Source organism: Nannobrachium achirus (genome assembly GCF_963921795.1).
Source record: "Nannobrachium achirus genome assembly, chromosome: 16".
NCBI classification, from domain to species: domain Eukaryota; kingdom Metazoa; phylum Chordata; class Actinopteri; order Myctophiformes; family Myctophidae; genus Nannobrachium; species Nannobrachium achirus.
The window spans coordinates 34,560,019-34,587,518 of NC_137823.1; the positions used below are offsets into that span (position 1 = coordinate 34,560,019).

Consider the following 27,500-nt stretch of genomic DNA (forward strand, 5'->3'; position numbering starts at 1 on the left):
CACCTGCATGCATTTGTAAGGCAGTATGTGTATTTCCAACCGCCCATGTGTATCCATCCATGCCCAAGTAAGTATATTGTCGAAATTCACCAAAAGACACGAAAAGTTAAAAGGTTATTGCCCGACAGCAACGATATACGGTACCCATACGCACTTTGGGCAGCAGTATTAAGCCTGCCTTAGAGTGTGTGTGTGTGTGTGTGTGTGTGTGTGTGTGTGTGTGTGTGTGTGTGTGTGTGCGCGCACGTGCGTGTGCCCATGGGTTAATTTATGTGTGTTGTGTGACCATAAAGAGCTTGGCTTGGCAGATAGAGCCTCTGTGAACCACTAATATTGTCTGCAGGCCTGTCAGTGAGCAGTGGCTCCTCACCACCGTCATACCAGGCTTGTTAACACCCACAGCAGAACCCAGTGCACTACTGTACCCTCAACCCCAGACCCCGACCCCAACACACACACACACACACACACACACACACACACACACACACACACACACACACACACACACACACACCCACATGCACACACACACACACACACACACACACACACACACACACACACACACACACACACACACACACACACACACACAGAGCCAAGAGCAGAGAGAGGGGACCTGACCGCTAACCTCCACCACACGTGCATGCACACACGCGCACGGCCGCACACTACACACATAATGTGTGTGTCACATCACTGGCAAGTGCAGGGGAACACAATACAATTAATCCATTTACAGTGGTGGATTAAGTCATTAAGTACATTTATTCAAGTACTGTACTTATAAGTACAACTACCAGTAAGACTCCCTAATCAGGAGATAAGCGAACGTAGGTCACTTATCTCCACAAATAGGGCAAAAATGTGTTTTGCCAAAATCTTCCTGATCCATGTTGATGACATGAGTGTAGACATACTGTGTAGTGATTTTCGTGATTTTAGGGCAAAATCTGTAGGAGCAGTGTCCAAAAATGTGTTTTTAAAAATCGGTCTGGAGGTGGCGCTATATGGGAGAGATTCATGTTGATGGGATGAGTGTAGACATACTGTGTACCGATTTGCGTGATTTTAGGGCAAAAATTGTAGGAGCAGTGTCCAAAAATGTGTTTTGCAAGAATCGGCCACATGGTGGCACTAGAAGAGGGCCATGTGAGAAATGAGGGGTGGGGTCTCCGTGCCGGCAAGGCGGACGAATAGGTACCGGCCCCGGCTGTCCCGGTCGCTCCTACCCGGAGTTACGGCATTTTATGTGAGCTGCAGTGTAGGGGGTCCTCCACTGGGGGCGCCACCACTTTTGCATCCGTTCTGGAGCACCAGGAGTGGGTGGTCCCCGGGAATTCCCCGTGAGCAGCCCCGTTGGGGTGGTCATTTGGTCAGTTTAGCACATTTGGTCATTTTTTACATCTGGGGGTCCCCCGGGGGTCCTTGGAGGTTGTAGTTTGGCAGGTAAGGAACGTGTGTGCAAAATTTGGCATAGATCGGGGCAACGGTTGCGGCGATATGAGCAGGGCAAGAGTGTGACGTGTGAGGTGTGACAGACAGACTGACAGACAGACTGACGGACTGACGGACTGACTTACACTTTGTGCAGGGTTTGATAGTAAATGCGACCTACGGTCGCAATGAGGTGTTTGTACTTTACTTGAGTATATTCTTGAGCTATTTCCAATATTTTTACTTCTACTCCACTACATCTCGGATCCAAATATTGTACTTTTACTTCACTAAAGTTATTTGGAAACTTTAGTTACTAGTTACTTTGTAGATTTGGATTATGATTACAAAACATACAGTAACCACTTCAGCCCTACAGTATATACATTTCGGTCATTTGAGAATAGCTGATCTACAAGCTCACAATGTGTCACATCACTTTTACACATTTGAAAACATGAAATGGGACATTCTGCACAATGAGTATACTTTTACTTTTGATCATTTAAGTACATGAAGTACATTTTCAATTCTGGACGTTTACTTGTAACAGAGTATTGCTATGTTGAAGTATTGATACTTTTTCCACCACTGTCTATTTATCTAGCTCTCTCTCTATCACACTCACGAAAGCATGCACACACACACAACATAACCACGGAAACCCACCGCAGAAAGGCATAAATGACACCACAATGGTTTTTGTCGCCTGCTATGTTTGTCTGCCATCAATTAACAGTAATGGAATGGCGGTTTTGGACAGAGACTCTTGTATATTCTCTTATTACTGGCTGACTATTATCACTCAGGAAGTTTGTCTCGGCCCGGCCACAGCCACCGAGGAGAGGAGACAGACGGACGGGACAGACAGACAGAGGGCCACGTTATAAAAGCATATTGGTTTAAGCAGCCACTCCCTGTCTATTAGTGCAAAATGACTTTTAATGAGACCTATTAGAAGTGCTCAAAACCAGCACTGCTGCAACGCTAGACTAATGACGCCAAAAACACATGCTAGCTCTCTCTGCCCCCTCGCTCTCTCTGTCACACATGTGTACACACACACACACACACACACACACACACACACACACACACACACACACACACACACACACACACACACACACACGTACACACGTACACAACGCAGGTAAGTAATACACTAATATGTTGTACAGACACTGTCGCAAACATACATGAGCGCACAACGCACACTCACACGTGGACACATCTAGGTAGTGGTGTGCATGCAACCATATGCAAACAAATAAACAAAAGCATGGGCAAGCATGGATGTACACACCCACCCACCCACACCCACACAGACACCCACATCCACAACACAGAAGCACACACACACACACTCGTGCGTGCACGCACAGACACACTGGGTTGTTTGGTGCAGTGGTTGAACCACAGGGTAACCCGGAGCTGTCAGCCCATTAAGCACAATGAGAGCCACAGAAACCCAGCTAGCCTCCCGCTAATAACACGGCAGCCCGGCGAGGACCTGACAAACCGCTCACCATGCCCGCCACGCGCAGACACAGCCACACACACACACACACACACACACATTGACTGTAAGCCTCCGGTGGAGATTAAGAGAGAGGACCGGGGGGGACCTCCGTGCAACCGCAGATCACATCTTGTGGGCCTCGCTTCTATTAGAGGCAATTAATTAAACCAAAGATCAGCTTCAAAGATCGAGGGCTTCGAAATTGCGCGGCTCGGATCAAGGGGCCGGCGCGGAAGTGCAGCGAGAAACGGGCCTCAGATCAGGTCTTAGATCAGGCTCATATGGCTGCCATAAGGCCTCATCAAAAACAAACACACACACTCACACACACACAAAGAGAAAAACCACAAAGAGGCTCGCAGCACGGTGAAACGAGAAATTAACGAGAGCTCAAACTACAGCGGAACACTCAACACCACCGAGGGAAGGAGTCAGTGGGATCCAGAAACCCATAAAAAATGGCCAAATACAAACAATACGTGGGTAGTTCACGATAACAGCAATGACAGCTCTATACGCACACACACACACACACACACACACACACACACACACACACACACACACACACACACACACACACACACACACACACACACACACACACACACAATAATGATGATGTGAACTGCTCTGCGGACCCTGTCAAAACGTACTGCTCCTGACAGCTTGTTTCCCGGAAACAAAACCACTGTTTGCGCAAGGAAGGCATACACAAGAGTGCCAGTGTGTGTGTGTGTGTGTGTGTGTGTGTGTGTGTGTGTGTGTGTGTGTGTGTGTGTGTGTGTGTGTGTGTGTGAGAGGGAGACTAAGACAGCCCACTGTTCTTTCTCCAGTGCGTCTCCCCGCATGCAGCCCCCCTCCTCATGGGCCCTCTCTCCCTGGCCCCGGTGCACCGGGTGCCTCCTAATTACCCCACTCATTTAACACAAAATAGAGCCATAATGGCCGACGAGGCCCCCTGTGTGTCAATGAAGCGTTAACAGATAGAATCGCAGCAGCCTTCGGAGACAGCCCTGCCCTGCCCTGGCCTGCGCGCTCAGCTCCTGCAGGGAGATGGAGCAAGGGCAGTGGTGGGAAAAGTACTATTTTTTTTTACTTGAGTAAAAGTATCAATACTGCAATGTAGAAATACTCTGATACAAGTAAAAGTCCTGAATTAAAAATGAAAAATGTACTTGAGTAAAAGTACCAAAGTATTGGCATCAAAATATACTTAAAGTACCAAAAGTAAAAGTGCAAAATGTTTGAAAATAGCAGATCTACAAGCTCACAACGCGTCGACGCGTTGTGAGCTTGTAGATCGGCTAGCCTTGGTACAAAATAAGGCTAAAGTGGTTTATGTATGTTTTATAATATCAGAATGTATATAAAGTAACTAGTAACTAAAGTTTTCAAATAAAGGTTTTTCGAGTAAAAGTACAATATTTGGATCCGAGGTGTAGTGGAGTAGAAGTAAAAGTATTGGAAATGGGAAATACTCAAATAAAGTACAAATACCTCAAACTTGTACTTAAGTCCCAGTACTTACACAAATGTACTTAGTTACTTTACACCACTGGAGCAAGGGCAGAGAGAGAGAGGGGGGGGAGGGAGGGGGGGGGGGGTACATGTGTGTTTTGCCACCCTCTGACCTGGGCTTAATGACCCCTGAGAGAGGTGTGTGTCCTTACATGTGTTTTTCGGGGGGGGGGGGGGGGGGGAGAAGTGGACCAGCGGCTGCAGTTTAGACCACTTAGGAACAAAGTGAACATGGGGTTCCATGGGGTCGGCTATGATGACGTGCTCCTTAATGGCCCTGAGTTATTGTCCACAGATTGTTGTTGAAAAAGCCAAAGGTTGATGATGTTGAAAAGAAAATGTCTAAGAGGATGACTAGCAATGACCTGTATATTCTTTTAGTTTTGTCTCAATTTGTAGTGTCTTTTTATTACATAACTAGTATGACGCCAGGTCGCGCCAATTCTTGGCCACCTGGCCAGTGATGTATATCGGACCTGTTACCCATATATGGAGACTCCTGGTACCCATATATGGAGATTCATGTACTGTATATGGAGATATGCTGTGAGATCCCAAACATGCTTACTCAGTTATTCGTTATGTGAAAGTCCTATGACGTCTATGACATCTGATATCATACCCTTTTATTGCCCATACATGGAGATCCCTGTCTGTAGAACTAGCCACACAGATATGGGCTGTCTTGGCCATCTGTCTTGGCCATACATGGATTCTGTTAGTGTTAGTGTGGCCGATGTGGCCTCCATATATGGGCATTACCATATGAAGTCCTGTTAGATATGGTCTTAATATTGATGACATCAGGGAACTCCATACATGGGCATAAAATGGATTCACAGTGAAGCCAGTGCGTGATGTCAGAGCGGCAAACCCATTCTGTTAAGAGTGGTTCCCCTGACATCACAGTGGCGTCAGAGCATGATGTCAGAGCGACAAACCCATAGAACCACAAGTGTCAGGCGTGACAGACAGACAGAGATACACACATACGGACAAGCTGTGACCGTTCACATACTAATCTATGACCTACGTCACAATAAATAAATAAATAATAATAAATAACTCAACAAATATACTGTATACATATATACTGCACTGTACATACATACAGTATAATATATGTATATACAGATACACAGATATACAGTATATCTAATCCAGGGGTCTTCAACAGGGGGTATGGGACCCCTAGAGGGTCCTCAGAGTTACTACAGGGGGTTACTTTGTGTGATAGAAACTTTACCGTATATTAACCACCCTAGTGTCCATATTCTGAGAACTTTAGCCAAAAATAGCAGATCTACAAGCTCACAACGCAGACCAAGTACAGAGTGAAAAGTTAAGTTTATTAAGTATTGACGGTTCAAGTGGTTAAATATCTGAAAACACAAATTGACATGAATCCAAAATACACTGACGATGCTGTCAAACGATATGGAAAACTATATGGAATCTATGAAAAGGTTGTGGGGGTCCCTGCTACATCTCTCTCTCAACTAAGGGGTCCTTGACCTGAAAACGTTGAAGACCCCTGATCTAATCTATTCTAGAAAGGTCTTTCCTTTAAGTGCTTCTCGTACAAGAATGTAAGGTTGCTGACAGTAGACTGAGCTCAGTTATAAACAAATTCCATTCCGCTTCTCTTCCGCTCGTCACAAACAACAGCAGTTGTCTGCGAGGGACAGCAGATGCACAGGAAATGCTTTTGATCAAACACGATGGCCTCAGAGAGACAGAGAGGGACAGAGAGAGAGACAGGGAGAGAGAGGGGGAGGTGTGACTGCTTGTGCTCTTGAGGACACGCCGCGTGTCGTCATTTCAGCGTACGTGATGAACACTTAGTGTGCGCAAATGTGTGTCGATAAGCCCTGTGTCACATCTGCGTATTTGAGTGTGTGCGTTTGCAATGCATGCACGAGTGTCTAATTCAGGGGTCTTCAACGTTTTCAGGCCAAGGACCCCTTAGTTGAGAGAGAGATGAAGCAAGGACCCCCAGATTCCATATAGTTTCATCGTTTGACAGCACAATCATCAGTCTATTTTGGATTGATGTCAATTTCAGTTTTCAGATATTTAACCACTTGACCTTTCACTGTGTACTTAGTCTGCTCTTTTCCCCCTCTACACCAAACCTCTTTGCAGTAAATAGCCGATCTACAAGCTCACAACGCCTCGTTGTAGATCTGCTATTTTTGGCTACAGTTTTCAGAATAGGGTTCAAGTTGTTAATATAAAAAGGATTGGAAGATTTGGAGGACCCCATGTTGTAACTCTGAGGGCCGCCTAGGGGTCCCGGATCCCCTGTTGAAAGCACATGCGGTAGGAGAGTAGGGCCTTTTTACTGTACGTGTGAACGTGAGATTTTCTTTTTTTTTCGGGGCCCCGCGCGTCATCGCGGCAGGCGTCGCTACATGCGCTGCGTGTGCGCGGGTGGCGCTCACGATGGCGCCATGGGCAGGTTCCAATAAGGCGGAGAGTGATGGCGCTGCTAATCCCAGTGTCTCCAGGCGTCCTCTGTCCCATATGTGTGACGACGGTTGTTTGGGATGTGATATTGTTCATTGAGACGCCATGAGATGAGAGTGTGTGTGAGTGTGTGCGTGCGTGCGTGCGTGAGCGTGTGTGTGTGTTTTATGAATAGGGAGGAGGGCCGAAGAAACAGCTGCCTGCCAGACCAGTTGGCACTGACGTCTATAGTAAAGTCTTGTTTTTATATGGGCCATTAAAATGAGCTGATGCTAGCACTCTGCTACCCGCTGTACCCTCTCTCTCTCTCTCCTTCTGTCGCTATGCCTCTCTCTCCATCGCTCTCTATTTCTAGGTCTCCGATGTCTCTGCATACATTGAAATCCTTAGGGTTAATTTAACTCTGATAGTGTTACAAATGTTGCCAAACTGACCCTTTAAGGGAGCTGTCTGTCTCGACTGTCTGTCTGTATATCCATCTCTGTCTCTATTTCTGTCTGTGCCTCACTTTGTCTGTATCTCCTTGTCTGCTAGTCTCTCTCTCTCTCTCCCTGTCTCTCCCTTTCTCTTTCTTTCTCTCTCTCACTCTCTCTCTCTCTCACTCCACCCCTCATTTTGTCCCATGGGAAAATGGGCTGTTTTCTGAGAGGCTAACTTAATTAAAAACCTGTTGATTGCTACTTAAAAACGATCAGATATTTCTTTCCAGCAGAAGTCCTTTTTTTTATAATTAAATTGTTTTTATTACCATGTCGCCATTTCAGGCAGGGATCCATTTTTAAACCATGAGCCTTTGGATTTAAAATGCCATTGGCTCGCTGCACAGATCCACCCACTGTCCAGTCAAAGGCAAATACACAGTCAAATCCTGACTGTTCATTTAACTGAGTGTACACATGTAACCAAATGGGCCAGTATCGGGCTGCGACTGTGCTTATTGCTTTTGTCTAGCAGCTAGGCATGTGTGCGTGTGGTGTGTGCATCTGTATGTGAGATATGTATTGTGCTTCCGCATATTCTGTCGATATCACCGTGTGTGTGTGTGTGTGTGCGTGTGTGTGTGTGTGTGTGTGTGCGAGCCACATTCACCACTTATGCCCTACTGTATGTAGCTGATCTACATCCTCAATGTGTTGCATTGCAATGCGTTGTGAGCTTGCAGATCTGACATTTTTTTAAATGTTTGGGGGGAAAAAAAGAGGGAAAGAAATACAGAAAATGTTCACCTAATGAGGTGAAAATTGTTAATGCACGAGTGTGCGTGTGTGTGTGTGTGTGCGTGTGTGTGTGTGCGTGCGTGTGCGTGCGTGCTTGCTTGCGTGTGTGTGTGTGTGTGGGTACTCACTCCTGGGCTCGCGCGGTCCGTCCACAGTGACCTTTATGGCTCGGTGGTAAGTGGCCACTTGCGGAGGGTTGGTGAATACGGTGATTGTCAGGGTGAAGCTCTTGCCTGCAGGGAACATGAAACAACATTAAAATGACAAGTCATCTGGGGGGAGCGGGGGGGGCAAGGGGGGGTTTTGGGCGGACAATGTACCACATTCATCCACCCAAAACCATCCCCTAGTCACAAGTGTGGTCGCCATCCCATAATAGCAAATACAAACTGGGACAAATCAGCGCCTTAAGTGGATTAACGGCAGACAACATTGGCGTGTTTCGGCGAGGTCTATTTGGGTCGTTCTCTGGCGGCAGCTCAATGGGAGATTGATTGAAAGAGAGCCACTGTCTTGTTATCCTGAGTTTCTCCTGGAGTCCAACGCTGCGTGTGTGCGTGGGCGAGAGAGAGAGAGAGGCATTTTAATAGTCACTTCCTTTCTTGATAATCCTCTGCAGTTGTTGCCTTGGGGTTTGAGTGTGTGCGTGCGTGTGTGTGTGTGAGAGGGAGGGAGAGGGGGAGAGAGAGAGACGAGAGAATGTGTGTGTGTGTGTGTTTGAGAGAGAGCGAGAGAGAGAGAGAGTGAGAGGGGGGCGAGAGAGAGAGATGGAGAGGGAGATGGAGAGAAAGAGAAGGGGTAGAAAGCAGCAGGAACACTGTGAATCAGAGCGCCGCCACCGCCGACTCAGCACAAACACTAACGTCTAAGGTATGCAGACGCATCGCGTCGCCATGGTCACGCGCAGGAAACAGGAAGTGGGGAGTGCGTCGCCGCTGCGACTCATCAGAACAGCTGTCCGTTAGTCCACGTCCACCCCACCCACCCCCCACATCACCGTCCGTTTTCTCCCCTCCTTAGCTCCACCATATGGTTTGGCCTGCTGTAAATATTCCTTAAAAGAGCACTCCTGAGATGAGCCTGGGAGATACCATTCCAGAGACAAACAGGTGGCCTGCAGGGTTAGGGTTAGGGTTAGTGGGTTACTGATATGTGACAGGATGGGACATTTACTGTAGCCCTGCGTTCTGGGCTAAAGTTCACTCTTTCTTGACCGCAGAGATGCAAATAACTTTTTCTTAAATATAACTTTTATAGCTGTGAGCATAAAGTGAATGGCAAATTGAGTGGCAAAGTGAGTTGCAAAGTGAGTTTAACGTTGTTTAACGTTATTTAATGCAACCAGATAGGACTTTACTGTTTAGATGTATGGGCTGTCAAGGCACTTTTGCCACTCAGTAGGTGTTCCTGCATAACTTCCAGGTATGATGGCGCATACCCTCTATAGCACATATCACCCTTACTTGTCAAACCGACCCCTCCCTCCCCTCCCTTTCTAGCCTCTCCTCTCCCTGCTCTGGTGCAGAGCAGAAGCCGTTTGACAAGTAAGGGTGCCTGTGAGGTCAAAACAGCGGTTTGGTTGGTCTCAGGACGTTGTGTAAACACAATCCAATAAAAAAATACTAACTTTGAAGCTGAAGAAATAACCACACTAGTATAAAGGCTATACACTCTGTTAGTTATGAGAGGGCCCGCAAAATCTAGCAACAGGGGCAGCCGAAATCTAGCAAAAGGGGCAGCTATGAAAAAAATCGACTAAAGCAGGTATAAAGGGGTATGATAAAAGACAGATTTAACCCTATATGTGTTTTGGTCTGGATGACTCCTTTAAGGCCAAATCTGGGAATGCTCAGTCAGTCTCATGTTAACCAGTGCGGTGGTCGCGACACGAGTCACACTTGCAAATGAATTCTGTCCTTGTCCCTTTTATGCCCATATATGGAGATCCTTGTTGTCATCCATTAGCCCTATTCACGCCCCGCCAACTCAGCAACTTCCTGTTGCTGAAGTGACGCTTTGAAGGTAAAAGCCCATAGAGTTAACACAGAAATCGCAACTTTAATGCAATTTCCGAATAGTAAAGTATAAAATACAGCTAGCATGATCAAGAACACAATATGTGCATGTCACCATGCTGTATCTTCATCATTTAAGCCCATTCTGTTTGCTGATGATACTAATCTGATTTTAACTCACAAAGATTTTGACTCACTTATTAAGGAAGCTAATTCTGGCATATCTATGCTATCAGAATGGTTTCTGGCAAATAAGTTGTCTCTAAATATAAAGAAATCTAATTTTATTGTGTTTGCAAGTAAAAACAAAAATTACTGTCATCATAGTGCAAAAATGTCTATTGGTGGGGTAGAAATGAATCAAGTTTCATCCACCAAATTTCTAGGTGTCCTTGTAGATGATAAATTGACTTGGAAAGAACACATAGATACTGTAACCAACAAAATCTCAAGATCTCTTGGTATCATCAGAAGAATTAGGGGCTTGGTTCATCAGGCTTGCCTATTATTAACCCTTTATTACAGTTTAATTTACCCATATCTAATTTACTGCAATATTGTCTGGGCAAGTACATATCCTTCAAATTTACTCAAATTACTCATTACTCAAAAGAAATTTGTAAGAATAGCTACTACTTCTACCCATTTGGCTCCATCTGCCCCTCTGTTTAAAAAATTAAATATACTGTCTATCTATGACATTAACACAGTCCAATCCTGTTCTTTCATTTATAAATGCACCTACCTTTCAGATATGCTTCCTAGACCTTTCAAGGAATATTTTAAGACCAACTCGCAGTTTCATGATTATAATACTAGACAATCAGACAATATCCATCCACCCTTTAGTCGTACCACCCATAGTCAGTTCTCCATTAAAGACAGAGGTTCTTTACTCTGGAATACACACATACGTATTGCCAAATCCTCATCTTCAATCAGTAACTTTAAACATAGATTGAAGGCCAGCCTGGTGAATCAATCCTCTGCATTGGGTTCTACCGCATAAAGTGGCTCTATTTCTGTATGCATGCACACGCGCGCACACACACACACACACACACACACACTCGTGTTGTTTGTTAGAGTATCTTGTTTGAATTATATGTTTTAACTTATTCTTTGTTTATTATTATAGGTGAGAACCTTGTATAAGCCCTATGTGGGCTTCCTTTCTCGCCTGCACTTATATCTATGCATTTTAATAATGTTAACCATGTATTGTTTTTTTATTGTGCAAATAAATAAATCAAAAAAATCAAAAATTATAGTAAAAGGCACAAAGCATTATAATTTACTTTACCGTTCTAAATAATGATTTGTTGGCTTTAAGTCCAGCAATTTATGTGTTAGTTTCCCCTTCAAAGCTGACGTCAGCACCAGGAAGTTGCTGAGAAATTTGCTGAGTGGGCGGGGCATGAATAGGGCAAGGTCGCTTCTTGCCTTTAGGGCGTCTTGCTGGTTATCTAGTTACTTACTTACTTACTTACTTACTTACTTACTTACTTAATACATTTTCTGATAATCAATTGATCCTTTAATCGATTAATCATTTCACCCCTACTTAATTGCAGTCATCTGTATCATGGCCTGTCCGTCTTAACGAGGGCTCGGTTTGCCATCGATACCAACAGTCAGAGCTGTCCTTTACCCTCCATTATGTCTTCCACCGGTGCTTGTGTCTTACTACACAGAGCGCTCTAATGATGATGCTATCAACGGGATTGGATTCCCACCTGCCTCGGTGCTATCCGACCGTCAGTGTCGTCTGTAGTGTACCGCATATTCAGGGCTCTAATTGTCCCTCCTTGTCCATCACTGTCGGCCCTTTACTCCCGTCTCTCTTCTTGCATGTCTTTTAGCTATCTAACATCCTATCTGGTCGCCCTGCAAGTACTTATCTCACTCCAAGCACGGGTATATGTTTCAGACGCCTCGTATTCCCCCCCCTCCCCGCCCCCGCCATCCCCCCTCGGCTCCTATGTCACTTCCTGGTCACCAGATTCCGTGTCACATATAGCGAAAGGACACACTATTCCGTTTCCGTGGTGATGATGGGTCCTCAGCCTCGGTGCATGTGTCCTCCTATAGGTGCTTTGCCCCCCCCCCCCCCCCCTTCCCTCTCTATCTCCTTCTCTGCCCCCCAGGCATGTGCACACACAGACATCAAAGGGGGCTTGAGTCCCTGACCTTTTATCCATCTGTAAAAGAATTGCCCTCTCCAGGCACTTGGTGAAAGAAACGCAAATGCCCTCTTTCCATACAATACACGAAGGCAGCATTCAAGATAATTGCCTTGTCCAAACTCCCCTGAACTTGAATGCAAGTTATGCAAATTATGTTGAAAGAATTGCCCCCTCTGTGAAGAAGTCAAGCATTGAAAATAGCCGACCTCCGAGCTCGTTGTGAGCTTGGAGCCTGGAGGTCTGCTATTTTCTATATTTTCAGCAAAAGGCCCTTTTAGAAATTTCAGCCCTTGCCTCTCTAACATTGTCTGAACGTCCCTGCTATCCCCCCCACACACACACCTTTGACAAAACTATCTATAAACAAAGGATAAAGTATAAGCCAAAGTATAAAATAGGGTTAAAGCTATTGCTATTGTTTCAGGGGACCCCCTCAAACCCCTTCAGGAACCCCTGGGGGTCCCCAGACCACACTTTGAGGACTGATGAACTGAAGGGAGACAAAAATGTATAACTGCTGTCACCATGCCACATGTCACCATTGGCAGATTCGATGACAGCGCTTATCACTGACAATTTATCAGAACGTCCATTCTGTGTCTTTTCTTGTTTTTTTAGCTTTTAGGAACTGAAAGCACTTCTAATACTACACGCTAGGGATGGGACGATGCGCAATATTATCGTTTATCGTGATAAAAAACACTCACGATAATCGTATTGTGGAGATTTAATTTATCGTGATATCGTCCTCCGTCATGCACTGGGTTCAATTCACCTTTGCTGAGCTGCATGTCCAGTACCATTAAACCCTCTATAGTTGGTAAAAACAAAAAGTATGTATAATATACGTATTTGATAGTCTTTTTTTCCACTCTCTATCAAATGTCTTATCAAAAAATAGCCGATCTACAAGCTCACAACGCGTTGCAACGCGTTGTGAGCTTGTAGATCTGCTATTTTTTGGCAAATGTTCCGCCCCAGGATAATGAATTTTGATTATCGCGATAATAACGTAAATCGCAATTTCTTTTGTCAAAATAATCGTGATATCAAATCTTCATATTGTCCCATCCCTACTACACGCCAGGGTAAAGAAGCCTGACATTCCCTTCATTGCATGTGAGAAGAATTGTTGCAGAGAGAGAGGGAAGGGAAGAGAAAAAAAAGAAAACATCCCTAGGTGCCAAACCTCTCTTGCAGTAAATGAGATGACTCGGTTGCACAACATGTAATTGACGCTAACAGCAACGAGGGCAATGCCAAATATTCGCGGAATGTCATTTGCTCCAATAGGGCGGCCGCGCCACTGGCAAGCTCCCTCAGAGCCCCGAGGACATCTGATGAGACTGATGTGCCGCCGAGCGCTGCCTGCACCACCCAACATGTTCATAAGGAACCTAATGAACCAGGCAAGGAGGTCACGTCAGGCAAACTGTCACTGTCACACAACAACACAAGGCCTTCAGAGGGCAATGAATGCTGTGCTCTCATCAAATCAACACCGCCTAACGTACTGTAGACAACGACAGATTAGACACAGTCAAGTCACATTCTCTCTGAAGCTGTGGCTCGCAAAACTGGGTCTGGAAGGGCGGAAAAATGGGTCACAATTCTGCAGGGAATTGTGCATTTTGTTTGGGGGGCGGCAGAATATGAAATGCTAGCTTCTAGATAGAAACACAAGGAAGATGGTTTTAGAAGACCTCGGACTTGTCAAGATGTCAAATATCATATATCTGACAAGGCATGTGCAGGCCCTCGGCCTGAACGGCCACTATATGACTCCTGCGGGGGGACTGTTTCAAGTGGGTCACCACCTGATGATGGTGATAAGTGATAACACGTAAAAAATGTATTCCTATAAAGCTCGCAGGAGGAAAAACGGCTAAGATATCAAAGGGATGAAAGAGAAAGGCCGATATGAATCACCCCGCAGATGTTACAGGAGGCAGCCGGTGGGATTTGAACCTCAAGTGGGCTGATGTGGGGCTCATTATGTGGTCACAGTGTAGGGAATGTGACCACTAATCCACAGGGCTAATGCAGCTATTAGCCCCCCATTGAACGGTAACGCGGTATACACACGCTGGCGCGAAGGCCTCACCTCTGCCGCTGCGGCCCACGAAGCGGAGGTCGTTGAAGCGCGCCACCTGGTTCTTCATCACGCCGGAGGCGTTGCGCAGCTCCGCGGAGTAGTTCTCGTCGTTGCCCGCCATCACCGTGACGACGGTCCCGTCGGTTACGTCCCCGAGTGCCACCACCTGCACACGGTGACATCAAAGGTCAAAGGGCAAAACTGTTATAAATTACATTACGTTTTTTTGTTTGGTTTTTTCAGCCCAAAGATCAAACAAGGATTAATTATAGGAGGAATATAGATGCAAACATTTGTAATGAGTTGATTTTAATGTGTTACCATCCATGCAGATTAAAATATATCCCCAGTCAATATTATAATGTATTTTTGAGGACAAGCCCACATTGTTTTGAAACAATGATGATAAAGACAGGAAGAATATCCAAGCAAATGAATATCACAAATTTCCGTGACTGGAGAAGGTTTAAACATATAGCAAAAATAATGAGATGGTATGACATGGTTTTAATTTCAAAGACCCAAAATAAAAAAATATATACATTTTAAAAATCAATATAGGGTTGAACCGGAGAGTAGACTGTGTTACATCACCGGCTCCTGCTCGCGTTTTGCCCTCAAATTACGTTGATAAATGAGTTTAATTTAATACGTGTGTCAACTGTTTAAACAGCTGCTATTGATGTCATGATTAATGGGAACTTGGTAACTTATCAAATTCAAAAATCTGTGAAATAAAAGTGTCAAATGACAGTGTGTGTTTAGATGGAGACTGTAGCATGCTATAAGCCCAGAGTTATCATTTACAGTGCTGGAGATGGATAAAAGAAGATAATTACAGAGAGGTGGAATAGTGACAGCTAGTGCTATATAGTAATGACAGCTAATGACACAAGCGTTGATCTATGTGCCCAAACTAGCATCTTTTGATCCTTATAATAACATCTGACTTGTATTAAACCCTTGAGTTATTAATAGGCCTGTTAAATGTCCTTTCAAATACAAGTATAGGTCTGAAATCCAAAATCCAAAGGTGGAGGGGCCTTAATTATTTTATGCTTTGACTATTGAAAAATAGCAGATATACAAGCTCACAGCTGCGAGCTTGTATATCTGCTATTTTTGAAAAGGTGTGCAAATCCTTGAATGTATGTATTAACTCAAATTTTGCTTCTGGGGGGTCCCTGGAACTTAATATTGAGATGGGGGTCCTCGGCCAAATACATATCATTTTGGGGGTCCTTGACATGAAAAGGTTTGAGCACCAAACCTTTTTTTTTTTTTTTTTTTTTTTGAAAATAGGTCTGAAATCCAAAATCCCAATAAAACATTTATCTTTGGTGGAAATTAATATATATTTTTTGGGAGTTAATTCAAGCACAACAGTCCAATAAATGTCAACATGGCTAGGAGAGCTGGAAACTCTTTATTGTTTGTTGTTGTTGCTTTTACAATTTCTATTAAAAATTAATTGTTATTAAATAAGTGGGTGCAGTAGGCCCGCTGGGATTTATTTGTTTATTATTTAGTATGCAATGAAAATTCGAGTTTAAGTGTAAGAAATTATATTTAATTAGCTTTAATTGGCCTACAAGTATAGCTCATTGCTTCATGACTCTATGGGATTAAAGGAAATCATCATCAGCTTTCTGTAATAAATTTAAAAGATAGTCATTAAATAGAACGTGATTATAATTATATTATAGGATAACTAATTATAGCTATCCTATAACGGTATTGGAATTTTGTGGGGAGGAGGCCTGGCCTATTACCAACAATTCATTGTGTTGTTTATTTTTCAACATAAATACTAAATAGATTTCTAAAGACAGCAACAGAACATATTTTAAAACAAAAAACAAACATCACATCCTAAGCATCATCTCTTAAAATGCATTCAGCACATATTCGCTATAATAAAAACATGTGTTTTTTATATTACTGTCTGTAGGCTAATGCCAAAAGCAAAACCACACTCATTCAATGACAATCGTTGTGATTAGACCTACTCATTGTAATAATATAGCTATACCGCAATCATTTTTTACCGAGTTAATTTTCAATGAAATAAATCCACAAATTATGCTATACATGCATCACATGAAAAAGTATTGAGAGAGAGAGAGCGAGCGATAGAGAGAGAGCGAAAGGGAGAGAGAGAGCGCCTAGAGATAGAGAGAGCTCTCTTACCTTGAAGGCTACGGGCAGCGTCCTTGTTGCAGCGCCAGTGCGAGGGCAGCACCGAGCAGAGGAAGTTGGGGCTGTCCGTGCGGACCAGCTCGGCCGGGTGGTCGGCGATAATCTCCGCCATGCTGCGGTTCTCGTGGGGCCGCAGCCGCGGCACGGCCGCCGCGTCCACGCCGCCGCCCGGTCTGGTGGCCCGTGGGCGAGCTGTGGACATCGCTCATCTTCCCCGGCGGCACCGGCTGTAGGCTACTGGACGGCGGGCTGAACCTCCGGCTGGCGCTGGGATCTACGGGGATTCGCATCACAACAGCGTTGGATTAAAAAAAAAAGTGCAAAAAGAAAAAAGGGGGGAGACCGGAGGAAAGACAAACACAAAAAAAGTTCTCCTGTCCTCTCTCCTCCTTTGCTCCTTTCTCCTGCAGGAGCAGAGCGCAACCGCTGGTGCTCGGCTCAACCTTCAACACATCTGCCAGCGGAAAATGGGACTGCGCTCCTCGGCTCGGCGACGCACACGCGGCGATGCAAAAAAAAAAAAAAGAAGCTCTCTCTTCTTCTCCACTACAAACTTTTTGGTGGGCGCCTTTCAAAGCGACATAAATACTCTCCAGCTAGAAAAACACCCTGGAACGCTTGATCATGTATTTTTTGATGACAAGCTCCTTTTTTTTTTCTTCTCCCCGGCGTTCGGTTCGACTTTTCAGCGTAAGTGTCCATGACAAGCAAACCCAGGCGTAGTCAGTCGCTCACGTGTGTGTGTGTGGATATATAAATAACAGCTAAATAAAAAGCCAAAACACATAATATGCAATTACAAAAAAACTTCTGAAGTGGAACAGTCCACCCCAGATGCTCAAAGAGTTTTTGTCTCTCTCTCCCTCTCTCTCTCCCCCTCTCTCTCTCTCCCTCCCTCCCTCTCCCTCTCCCTCTCCCTCTCTCTCCCTCTCTCTCAAAGCGCACGCTGCTCCAGGTGCGTCACTGAAGTCTTTGTGTCAAAGTCAAAAAGCCGAAAGCCCCGCAGGCTATGTGTACACACACGCACGGCACACATACACACAAAAAAAGTTTTCAAAGTCAAGTTGAATAGCCTATATAAAAGATACGATTCGAACAATACATAACAGTGCTATTTATAGACACGGAGGAGTCGCTCTTTCGGTTCTATAGGACACACTCGCCACGAAAGTTTACTTCGGTCGAACCGCACGTTTAACATATAGGGTTAAAAAAGAAGGTTGATGAAATGAAACTACAGAAAGAGAGAGGGAGGGGAGAGAAAGAGAGAGAGAGAGAGAGAGAGAGAGAGAGAGAGAGAGAGAGAGAGAGAGAGAGAGAGAGAGAGAGAGAATCATTGCCGGTGAGATGAAGGAGGCGGAAAAAAACGAGAGCGTTTCTCTGTGCCGCCGCATAAACGTGGTTAGTGTTGTGGAGGTCGGGGTTTCCCGTGCGCACGGTTTTGTGGTTTGTATATAGAGGAGCTCTGACTCTGAGCGGCGCGCACGGCAATTATTGTGCTGATGCGACTCCAACACGTGGTATCTGGAGCGAGATCTATTGCTTCTCTCTCTCTCTCTCTCTCTCTCTCTCTCTCTCTCTCTCTCTCTCTCTCTCTCTCTCTCTCTCTCTCTCTCTCTCTCTCTCTCTCTCTCTACGACCCGCGGTATAATCATCTATCACTATATAGTAGTACAGTGTTTCTCAAACTTTCACATTTCAAGGTCTCCCCTTAACTCTGACAGTGTACAAATGGAACCAAATGGACCCGTTATGGTCCATTTGTACACTGTCACAGTTACAGACTTGTATGGGTCAATTTAGACCCCGAGGAACCCACAGTCCCTGGAACCCACTTTGAGACACGCACACGCCGTATACACACAGTAACACACACGATCGAACGCGACTGGCGGGACAGGTCGTTTTGTCTATGCGTAAAAATAACACCGGGTCACGTTCAAGTTCATGTATCTTCCCCCCCCCCTCCCCCCTTTTTTGTTGGTGTTACAAGCAGAGCTGACCTGACGCACAACAAACATACTATATAGGTCTATATAGGCAACAACATACCGACGTTTCACCGTTCCTCCCCCGGATAATCCACGCGCTTTTCGGAGGTTCGGAGGGAGCAGTCATTTTGATTGAACAACTACTCGGGTAAAGTCCATAAATCGTGGTGACTGGTGTCTGTCTCTTCTCCGGGCACAACAACAATAAACGTGGCTGAGAGAGAGAGAGAGAGAGAGAGAAACAGAGAGAGAGAGAGAGAGCCAGGAGGCGAACACCAGAACGCACACAAGAAACGAAGTTGTGTTGCTGCCGCCCGAGTGAAGCGAGTCACCGGAGAGCGTGTGTGTGTGTGACTCAGGTGGGGTAGAGTTTCAGCTCGGTCGCAGGGTAGAGCTGTTGTGCACCTAACAGGTATATTCTATAGGCCTGGACATAATGACACCGTGCCTGTGATCTTTGCCGATAAGCCATTTAGCTGCATGCATAGAGGCATATAGTTCTTTTTTTCTTTTCTCTTTTAGTACTTATGTGAAATCCAGCTTCACAGCTTGATTGGCCACTTAGTAGCCAATTTATTCTATATATGCTACCTCGGTGTGCAATCCATCAAACAGAGAGAGCCCCCGGGTGGCACCGAAAGACTGCAGTGCCTTTTACGCCCCATGCATGCTGACAGTGGAATCACCATTATTAGATTAGATTAGATGTCTTTATTATCCACAAGGGAAATTTGTTTTGCTTGGGTCAATGCATATAAAAAACAATACATAAATATACAAATACAATAAAACACCCAGCAAAGTGCAGTTCTATAAAAATTTCTACCTATTGCCAACAATAAGACATTATGACATCTGTAGATCTCTTGCATATAACCATGGTTATATCCTATAGATAAAGCACTATGTTCTATCCGTCTGTCTTTCAATGTTATATGAGGTTGTGTGGTTCCGTATAGAACTTTCTAGGGTCTCCTTTTAGTTGACCTTGTACCAGTGATTTGTACTGTCATGAAACTGTACTTTTTTCTATTGCATGCAAACTTCTAATACATTCTTCAATCAATCAATCAATCAATCAATCAATCAATCAATGGTTTATATTTAACAAAATTAAAAACACATACTATTATTTATAGGCCTGCAAGTTTGCCACATGCAGGCCTGCAGCTGAAAACAGCTTTAGCCTGACAGGACTCCTGAGCGCAAACTTGAATGGAAATGTTCATTCAAGTTAACTTCATAAACATCCCTGCTGCCTGCAGCCCTGTAATTACAATTGAACTGCGGGCCACACATTTAAATAAATACATATTCATGTATTGTATCTCTCCGTTTTCCATGCCTGTAAATATTGTATGTGGCGCCGCCTATAATTATAATATGGAAATCGACGGACGGGTTGTATTGGAAGGATGGGTGGTGTCAAATCATTGTCAAGAGCAGAGCCATGCTTGTAATGCTCTGCCAGTCTGGTGTCTACTGTAGAGGGCATCCTCTACCCTCTGTGAGATCCTAAAGTCTTGCTTCAATGCCCTCTCTCACTCTCTCACTCTCTGTCTCTCAGGGACGTGCAGAGAATGCTAGAGAGGCAAGGGCTGACATTTATAAAAGGGCCTTTTGGTGACAATATTGAAAATAGCAGACCTCCAAGCTCAAGGTCAGCTATTTTACCGCACTAAACTAAGCATAATCAAGTGCTTAATAATCAAGTGCATAATCAAGTTCAAGTTCAGGAGAGTATGCATGGACAAGGTGATTCTCTTGAATACTGCATTCAGGTATGGCATGGAAAGAGAGGGCATTTGCATACATTTCTTTCACCAGTAAAAACTGCATTCATGGTCTGGAGAGGGCACTGCCCTTTTACCCGTCTGTTAAAAGTTTTAACAGACGGGTAAAAGGGCAGGGGCTTCAAGCCCCCTTTGATGTATATGTGTGCACACCCAACTCTCTCTCTCTCTCTCTCTCTCTCTCTCTCTCTCTCTCTCTCTGCATCATCAGTCTCTCTCTCTCCCGATGTTAATTTGTCTCCCATGCAGTGAGTGGAGAATGAGTCAAGGAGCCCCTCTCTCTCTCTCTCCACATCACACGACAACGGGGTGACACCGCAACATGTGGCCCTATGTTGATCTCTGTGTGTTTCCTCGCTACACTCCCGCTCCCAAACACGACTTTATTGCAGTGGCTTTATATGTGACAAAACGGCCTTTGATAGCCCTGGGTTTCTATTTCTAAATGAAGCAGACTGCAGCTGCCAGGTTATATGGCTTATACTAGTCGCACGTCAAGATGCGACCGTTGTTATAACTTGTTATAACAGTTATTTTAGGCAAGCGACTTTATTTAGACCCCTCCCTCCGTTGTTTTTCCTGACTTGTTACTTGTTATTTGTCATGTTAATTTGTTTATATGGGTCTGGATATGCTTCAAAATTAAAGCTTAATATGAGTATCTGAAATGAATGACTTGTGTTTCCTCCTGAATGTATAGGCTACTGTAGGCCTATAAACTGTGTGTACACACACACACACACACACACACACACACACACACACACACACACACACACACACACACACACACACACACACACACACACATATATATATATATATATATATATATACATAGGCCTACATAACATACATATGCCTATAGTGATATATCTATCGATAGCCTATTAAAGTATGTGAAAAAATGTGTGTGTGTGTGTGTGTGTGTGTGTGTGTGTGTGTGTGTGTGTGTGTGTGTGTGTGTGTGTGTGTGTGTGTGTGTGTGTGTGTGTGTGTGTGTGTGCGCGCGCGCGCGTGCTTGCGTGTGCGCGCGTGAGGATGTAGGAGGGATATATAAAGTCTGAAAGCACTGACACGCATCTGGCACCTCGTCACAGAGAGAGAGAGAGGGGAGAAAAGTGATTGAGTTACACTTCCCTCGCGCTGTGCCCCAAAACGCTGCCTGAAATATGGTTCACATTGTCCAACATTCTCCGAGATCAGCTCACAATTTATGGATGGATAAATGCGTGTTGTTGTAATTAAATCTGTAATAGCGATAAACATGGCCTTGCTGGAACGGCGGAGGCTGTTATTCCAACAGTGTTGAGTTTCAGCGCCGATAATATCACTTTTTCACCACTGAATACATTTTATTTTGGACTAACGGGGAAAACATCCTAAAGGTTTGACGCTAGGATTTCAAAATTGGAGACGCTTATTTGCGTTTGTTGGTCGAGGATGAAAGAGACATCAGCGCGCCGCCACATGTCAATTCCATATCGTTAGCACGATCGTAAGCAATCAGCTCTAATTCATATTTATAGTGCCGCTGATTTGATTCGAGTTTCTGACGGAATTTTCATTTTTTGGAAAGGTTTATTTGTACATTTTACGGATGAAAGGCAACGCATGCCGTGGGCGTATCGCTTTTCATATCACCAGGCATGTGTGTCATCATCCCAATCATCTCCAGCCTATACATATTCATTGGAAGCCGGTGCAGGGCGCGTACATTTTGGTGTCCAACTAATCATCTCCGAATCTCTTATCGTCCCCAACAACAGTCGACGGGCCCGGCGGCAGTGGCGTCAGTTCAGCAAAAGCTAAGGTATGGCAACATGACTGGTGTCTTGCACGCGCGCCCTCGCGCAACAGGTACAATGAAAAGTACATTTTATTATTTCCCCCTGTAGCCAAGGTATGGCAGCTGCCACAGCTTGCCATACCCAACTGGACGCCTCTGCCCGGCGGTATAGCCTACAGTGGCGGTATAGCCTACAGTGGCCCTCAAACCTTTTCAGGTCGAGGACCCCCAAATTGACACAGCCCCATTTGAAAAGATAGGCTAGCCTACCAGGGACCCCCATAAGAGACGTTGTTACTGCTTTGATGGCTCATGGTAGCCTATTTAATTCCCAACTATTTTAATTTCAAGGACCCCCAGTTTGACATTCATTAGGGCTACAGACCTCCATTTAATGGTATAGGTCTATCTCTGATACCCCAATTTATATTGTAAAAACAATGTTAATTTAGAGTGTACAAATGGAATCAAATGGACCTGGTTCCATTTGTACTCTCTCAGAGTTACACAACCATAAGGGTCCATTTGGTTCCTATAGCTATCATTTAGCTGGGGACCCCCTGGAACTCCCTTAAGGACCCTGGCTGGGAGTCCCCGGACCCCACTTTGAGAACCAATGGCCTAGGAGCCCCGTTCCTTTTCACAGCCCTATAGTGAGTATATCCGAGGCCCCATCATGGCCTCCACCCCTCCTCCCTGGTGGTGTCTCGGGCCCTGACAAGCTCAACTCATCAAAGAGTGTTTGTCCCATCTGACTCCGCTTTGCCTCTCCGGCATCTGTCTCCCAGCTCCCAACAGGAATCAGGATATAGGCCCAGCATTCATACTGTTACCGCCGGGCCCTGCCTGCAGGGGTGTCGCACCAAATCCTGGGCCCTGGGTACAAGGGTTCAACTGCGGGCCCCCCATGAATGTTCTTCATATAGGGGAGCTGGGGGTTTAACCCATTTAGACTGGGAACGCATTATTACGCATTATGTTGTGCTTTAACTATGATCTGCTATTTTTGAAAAATTGTGAACGTTTGTGCAAGTCCTTCAATATTTTTGACACGATTCTATAAATGTCTTCTAAATCCTTCTAAAGGTTTTTTGAAAAAACAATGTTTTTATGTCAGTGGTGCTCAAACCTTTTCATGTGAAGGACCCCCAAAATGATATGTATTTGGCCATGGACCCCCATCTCAAAATATTTTGTTCCAGGGACCTCCCAGAAGCAAAATTTGAGTTAAAAATGTTCGCTTTAAAAAATACATACGTATATTCAAAGATTTGCCCACATTTTCACGACTTTTCAAAAAATAGTAGATCTACAAGCTCGAGCTGTGAGCATGTATATCTGCTATTTTTCAATAGCTAAAGTATAAAATAATTCCAGGCCGCTCCACCTTGGGCCCTAATAACTCAGTCCCACTTTTCCCCCCCTTGTGACGCCCCTGCCTGCCTGCCTGCCTGCTGTCTGGCTCCCTGTCACGCAGAGAGAGGAGGTAGCCTATAGGGCGACCTCTCCCCGCACCGTCTGAACGGAACGCCGCTTGTTTGATGTAGCGGAGATGTGTGGGAGACAGCGGAGAAGGGCGTTAATGTGCCACAATACGGCGCTCAATCAAAAACCGAGACGCCATGTGTCCTGGACTTGACCCTGGGCCTGCAATCTGCTTTTTATTGATCGAACGCAGGGGCGTCACAAGCGGGGGGGGGGGGGGGGGGGGCAGGTGGAGGAGGGGCCTTTGTTATTTTATACTTTAACTATTGAAAAATAGCAGATCTACAAACTCACAGCGTGGCGCTGCGAGCTTGTAGATCTGCTATTTTTGAAATGTCGTGAAAATGTGTGCAAATCTTTGAATATATGTCTTTTTTAAGCTAAATACAACCAAATATTTTGAGATGGGGGTCCGTGGCCAAATACATATAATTCTGGGGGTCCTTCACATGAAAAAGTTTGAGCACCGCTGACATTTCAAAAAACCTTAGAAGGTTTTGAAATATTCAAAGACTTTTCATGATTTTTCTAAAATAGCAGATCTACAAGCTTTCTGTGAGCTTGTATATATTTTTCAATAGTTAAAGCACAAAATAATCCAGTGAATCCTTGTACCCAGGGCCCAGAATTTGGTGTGACACCCTTGATCGAACGTTGGAACGCACACTGAAAACAAACTTCACTGAACTTTGGGGGGGGTTACTTTCTTTTTTTTAATACTTATTTTGACGCTCGAGATTGAATACTATATTGAGCGGTTCATATCATTATTGTAATAAACGCGGCGTAATACGGTTCAATCGTCAGGGCCTCGTGCGCGCCTCATGCTCTCTCCTGGCGCACAGCTGCAAGTTCTCCCTCTGCTCTGGTATTATTCATCTACTGTGTTACACTGGCTCCGAGTCACTGCACAGTAGGAGAAGTCACTAGCAGCGATGGAACCACAGCATAAATACCACATCGAACTGAAAAACGTTCCTTTCATGATTTATGGTAATATTGTATTTCTGCCCGGCACCGCCGTTCACTTTCAATTATTTGTTTTCGGGAAAAATCAAACTCAGCTGACACATTCACTGAACTAATTTTGCCACTTGAGATATAATGTGTCGTATCTGTCACTGTCAATGATGGTGGGGAAAAGTACTCATATGTTTTACTTAAGTAAAAGTATCGATACTGCAATGTAAGTACTGTTACAAGTACAAGGCCGGAATTCTAAATTTACTTGAGTAAAAGTACAAAGGTATTGGCATCAAAATGTACTCAAAGTACCAAAAGTAAAAGTACTTGTTAGACATTTCTCGTTAGTCCCATTTCAAGTTTTCAAAATCCTATACAAATCCTTTGAAAATAGCAGATCTACACGCTCACGATGCTTCTCATCGCTATGTCGGTTTGCCGGCTATTTTCAAATGGCCAAAATGTATAGGCCTATACAGAGCTAATTAATGTATGTTTTGTAATAATAATCAAAATATACAAAGTAACTACTAACTAAAGAAGTGGTGTAAAAGTACAATATTTGCCCCTGAGATGTGGAGTAGAAGTTAAAGTATTTGAAATTGGAAATGGTCAAGTAAAGTACAAATACCGCGCACACACACACGCACGCACGCACGCACGCACACACACACATCTTATAAGCTGCATTATAACATTGGCAGCCAAGTGAGACTTCTGAACTGTGTATTTTCTCTCCCTCTCTCTTCAAATCTTTACTAGCTTTCTCCTCTCTCAGTCTCTTTAGCTCTCTCTCTCGCTCTCCCTATGCATGCATGGGTGGGAGATGGAGTAAGAGACAGGGAAAAAGCGGTGGAGAAATAGATGGGATGGGGAGAGAGGGAGAAAGAGAGGCCCACAAGCTCTCTCTCTCAATTAACCACACCTCATTAGCTGAGATGACAGGACACACAGAGCTCATTGTTGATCGCAGAATGTAAATAAGCAGGCAGAGACATTCAGTACGGCTTCACGCAGGACACACCCATGGACATGCACACACGCACACGCACACGCACACACACACACACACACACACACACACACACACACACACACACACACACACACACACACACACGCACACACACAATGAAACAACAACTTAAATGAAACTCAGCACTTGGAGAAATGTAAAAATCAGCATGGGCGAGCAGCATTTCTCCCTCTCCCTCTCTCTCTCTCTCTCTCTCTCTCTCTCTCATGGCTCGAGAGGAAAAGTACAGCCACTTAAGACGCAGGATTAAGGCTCCATTTCACAGTGGTGCATTTTTCAAGACACTTAATTATAGCTTTCTAGAAGAGGGCAGTGACGAGGCCCAGGCTTTCAGCTCTAACGGGATGTTTCCATGTTTGGCAGGCCAACAGAACAGCCTGCCAACCAAACAGCCATGCAGCCCAGCCAGGCAACCAAGCAAGCATCCAGTCAGCCCAACCAACCAATCAACCAAAGGGCAATTCGGCATGTCATCCAGCTAACCAGCCACCAGCCACGTATAGCCTGCAGCAGCAGCCCACAGGACAGCCTTCCAAGTAGGAGCAAGCCAATCAATCAGCAGGCTGGCCACTGACCAGCCAGCCAGCCTTAAATGAGCCAACACGTCTGCTAATGAACCACACACCTAGCGTCCCTATTCTGGGCATGTCGTAGGTGAACATTCTGTGAAAATAGGCAAACATTAGGCAAACATATCGTCGTTGGCGGGTGGAAACCTTGTATGTCCAAAACCGTTAGTTTTAATCATTTAAAAAGATGAAATAAACTAGTGAAAACAGCAGATCTACAAGCACACAACGCCTCGCACCGCGAGGTGTTGTGTGCTTGTAGGTCTGCTGTTTTCCACTACTTTTGCGCGGCGGCCTTGTCTGATGAAGCAGTGCTTTACTTCGCAAAAAAACGTACAAATTCGAAACTTGGAGATACGAGGTTTCTGCCCGACAGTGACGATATCTAAAAGCTCACAACGCATCACGTTGTGGGCTTGTAGATCAGCTATTTTCAGTGAGGGCAAAAAAGGAGGGGGACCAAGTATTGACCCCCTGGGGGTAACCCCATTCAATCAATACAGTAAAGGTTAAAGTGATTAATACCAAGTCTGTAGCAACAAACCAACTAGCAGCTAGAAGGTTGGCTCATGTGAACAGGTCAACCAGCCAAACCAGCACGCGTCCATTCGGTCACATCTGTACAGTGTACACTCTATAGACGTGGAATGGATAAAATGAACACTGCGTATTTATTTAAACTGTGGGCCAATCAGCCAATCAGCCAGCCAGCCAGCCCGCCATCAGCCAATCGGCGGGCCCATGCATGCGGCCTGCCAGCGAGGGCAGGACAGCAGGGCCAGAGAGCATGATGATGGCTGGAGGAAACCTTACTCCTTCTTACCTCATCGACACGACCTCAGCGACTCACATCCACCGACTGATCCGAGATCACCGCTAAGCCCATAATGACTATTTGTCACTGAGCCCGTGACATCACCGTGAACTGCTAGGACAAGGAAGGCACGTTCTGTGGTGTGTGTACGTGTGCGTGCGTGTGTGTGTGTGTGTGTGTGTGTGTGTGTGTGTGTGTGTGTGTGTGTGTGTGTGTGTGTGTGTGTGTGTGTGTGTGTCTGTGTGTTTGTGTGCTTGTATGGGCACTTATGTGGTGTATGACAAACAAGTGTTATTAGGCCTTTAAGAAACGGTAAGGATGACTAGACCAGGATGCCTTAGGCTGCTTCTATTGGTGCACACAATGGACGATGGGGAAACAGAGAGACAAAAGACG

General features: G+C 44.9%; 1 protein-coding gene across 1 annotated transcript in view; it reads right to left on the minus strand.

Moving 5' to 3' along the window:
* The window catches only part of runx2b (RUNX family transcription factor 2b), a gene marked incomplete at both ends in the record, with an annotated part of 75,551 nt that overhangs the window by 22,701 nt on the left and 25,350 nt on the right, over nucleotides 1–27,500 (minus strand). Inside the window, 5 exon segments of the mRNA XM_080744001.1 lie at nucleotides 8,298–8,402; nucleotides 14,475–14,631; nucleotides 16,656–16,676; nucleotides 16,678–16,861; nucleotides 16,863–16,938. Of these exon segments, the coding sequence (XP_080600127.1) occupies nucleotides 8,298–8,402; nucleotides 14,475–14,631; nucleotides 16,656–16,676; nucleotides 16,678–16,861; nucleotides 16,863–16,938 (543 nt within the window).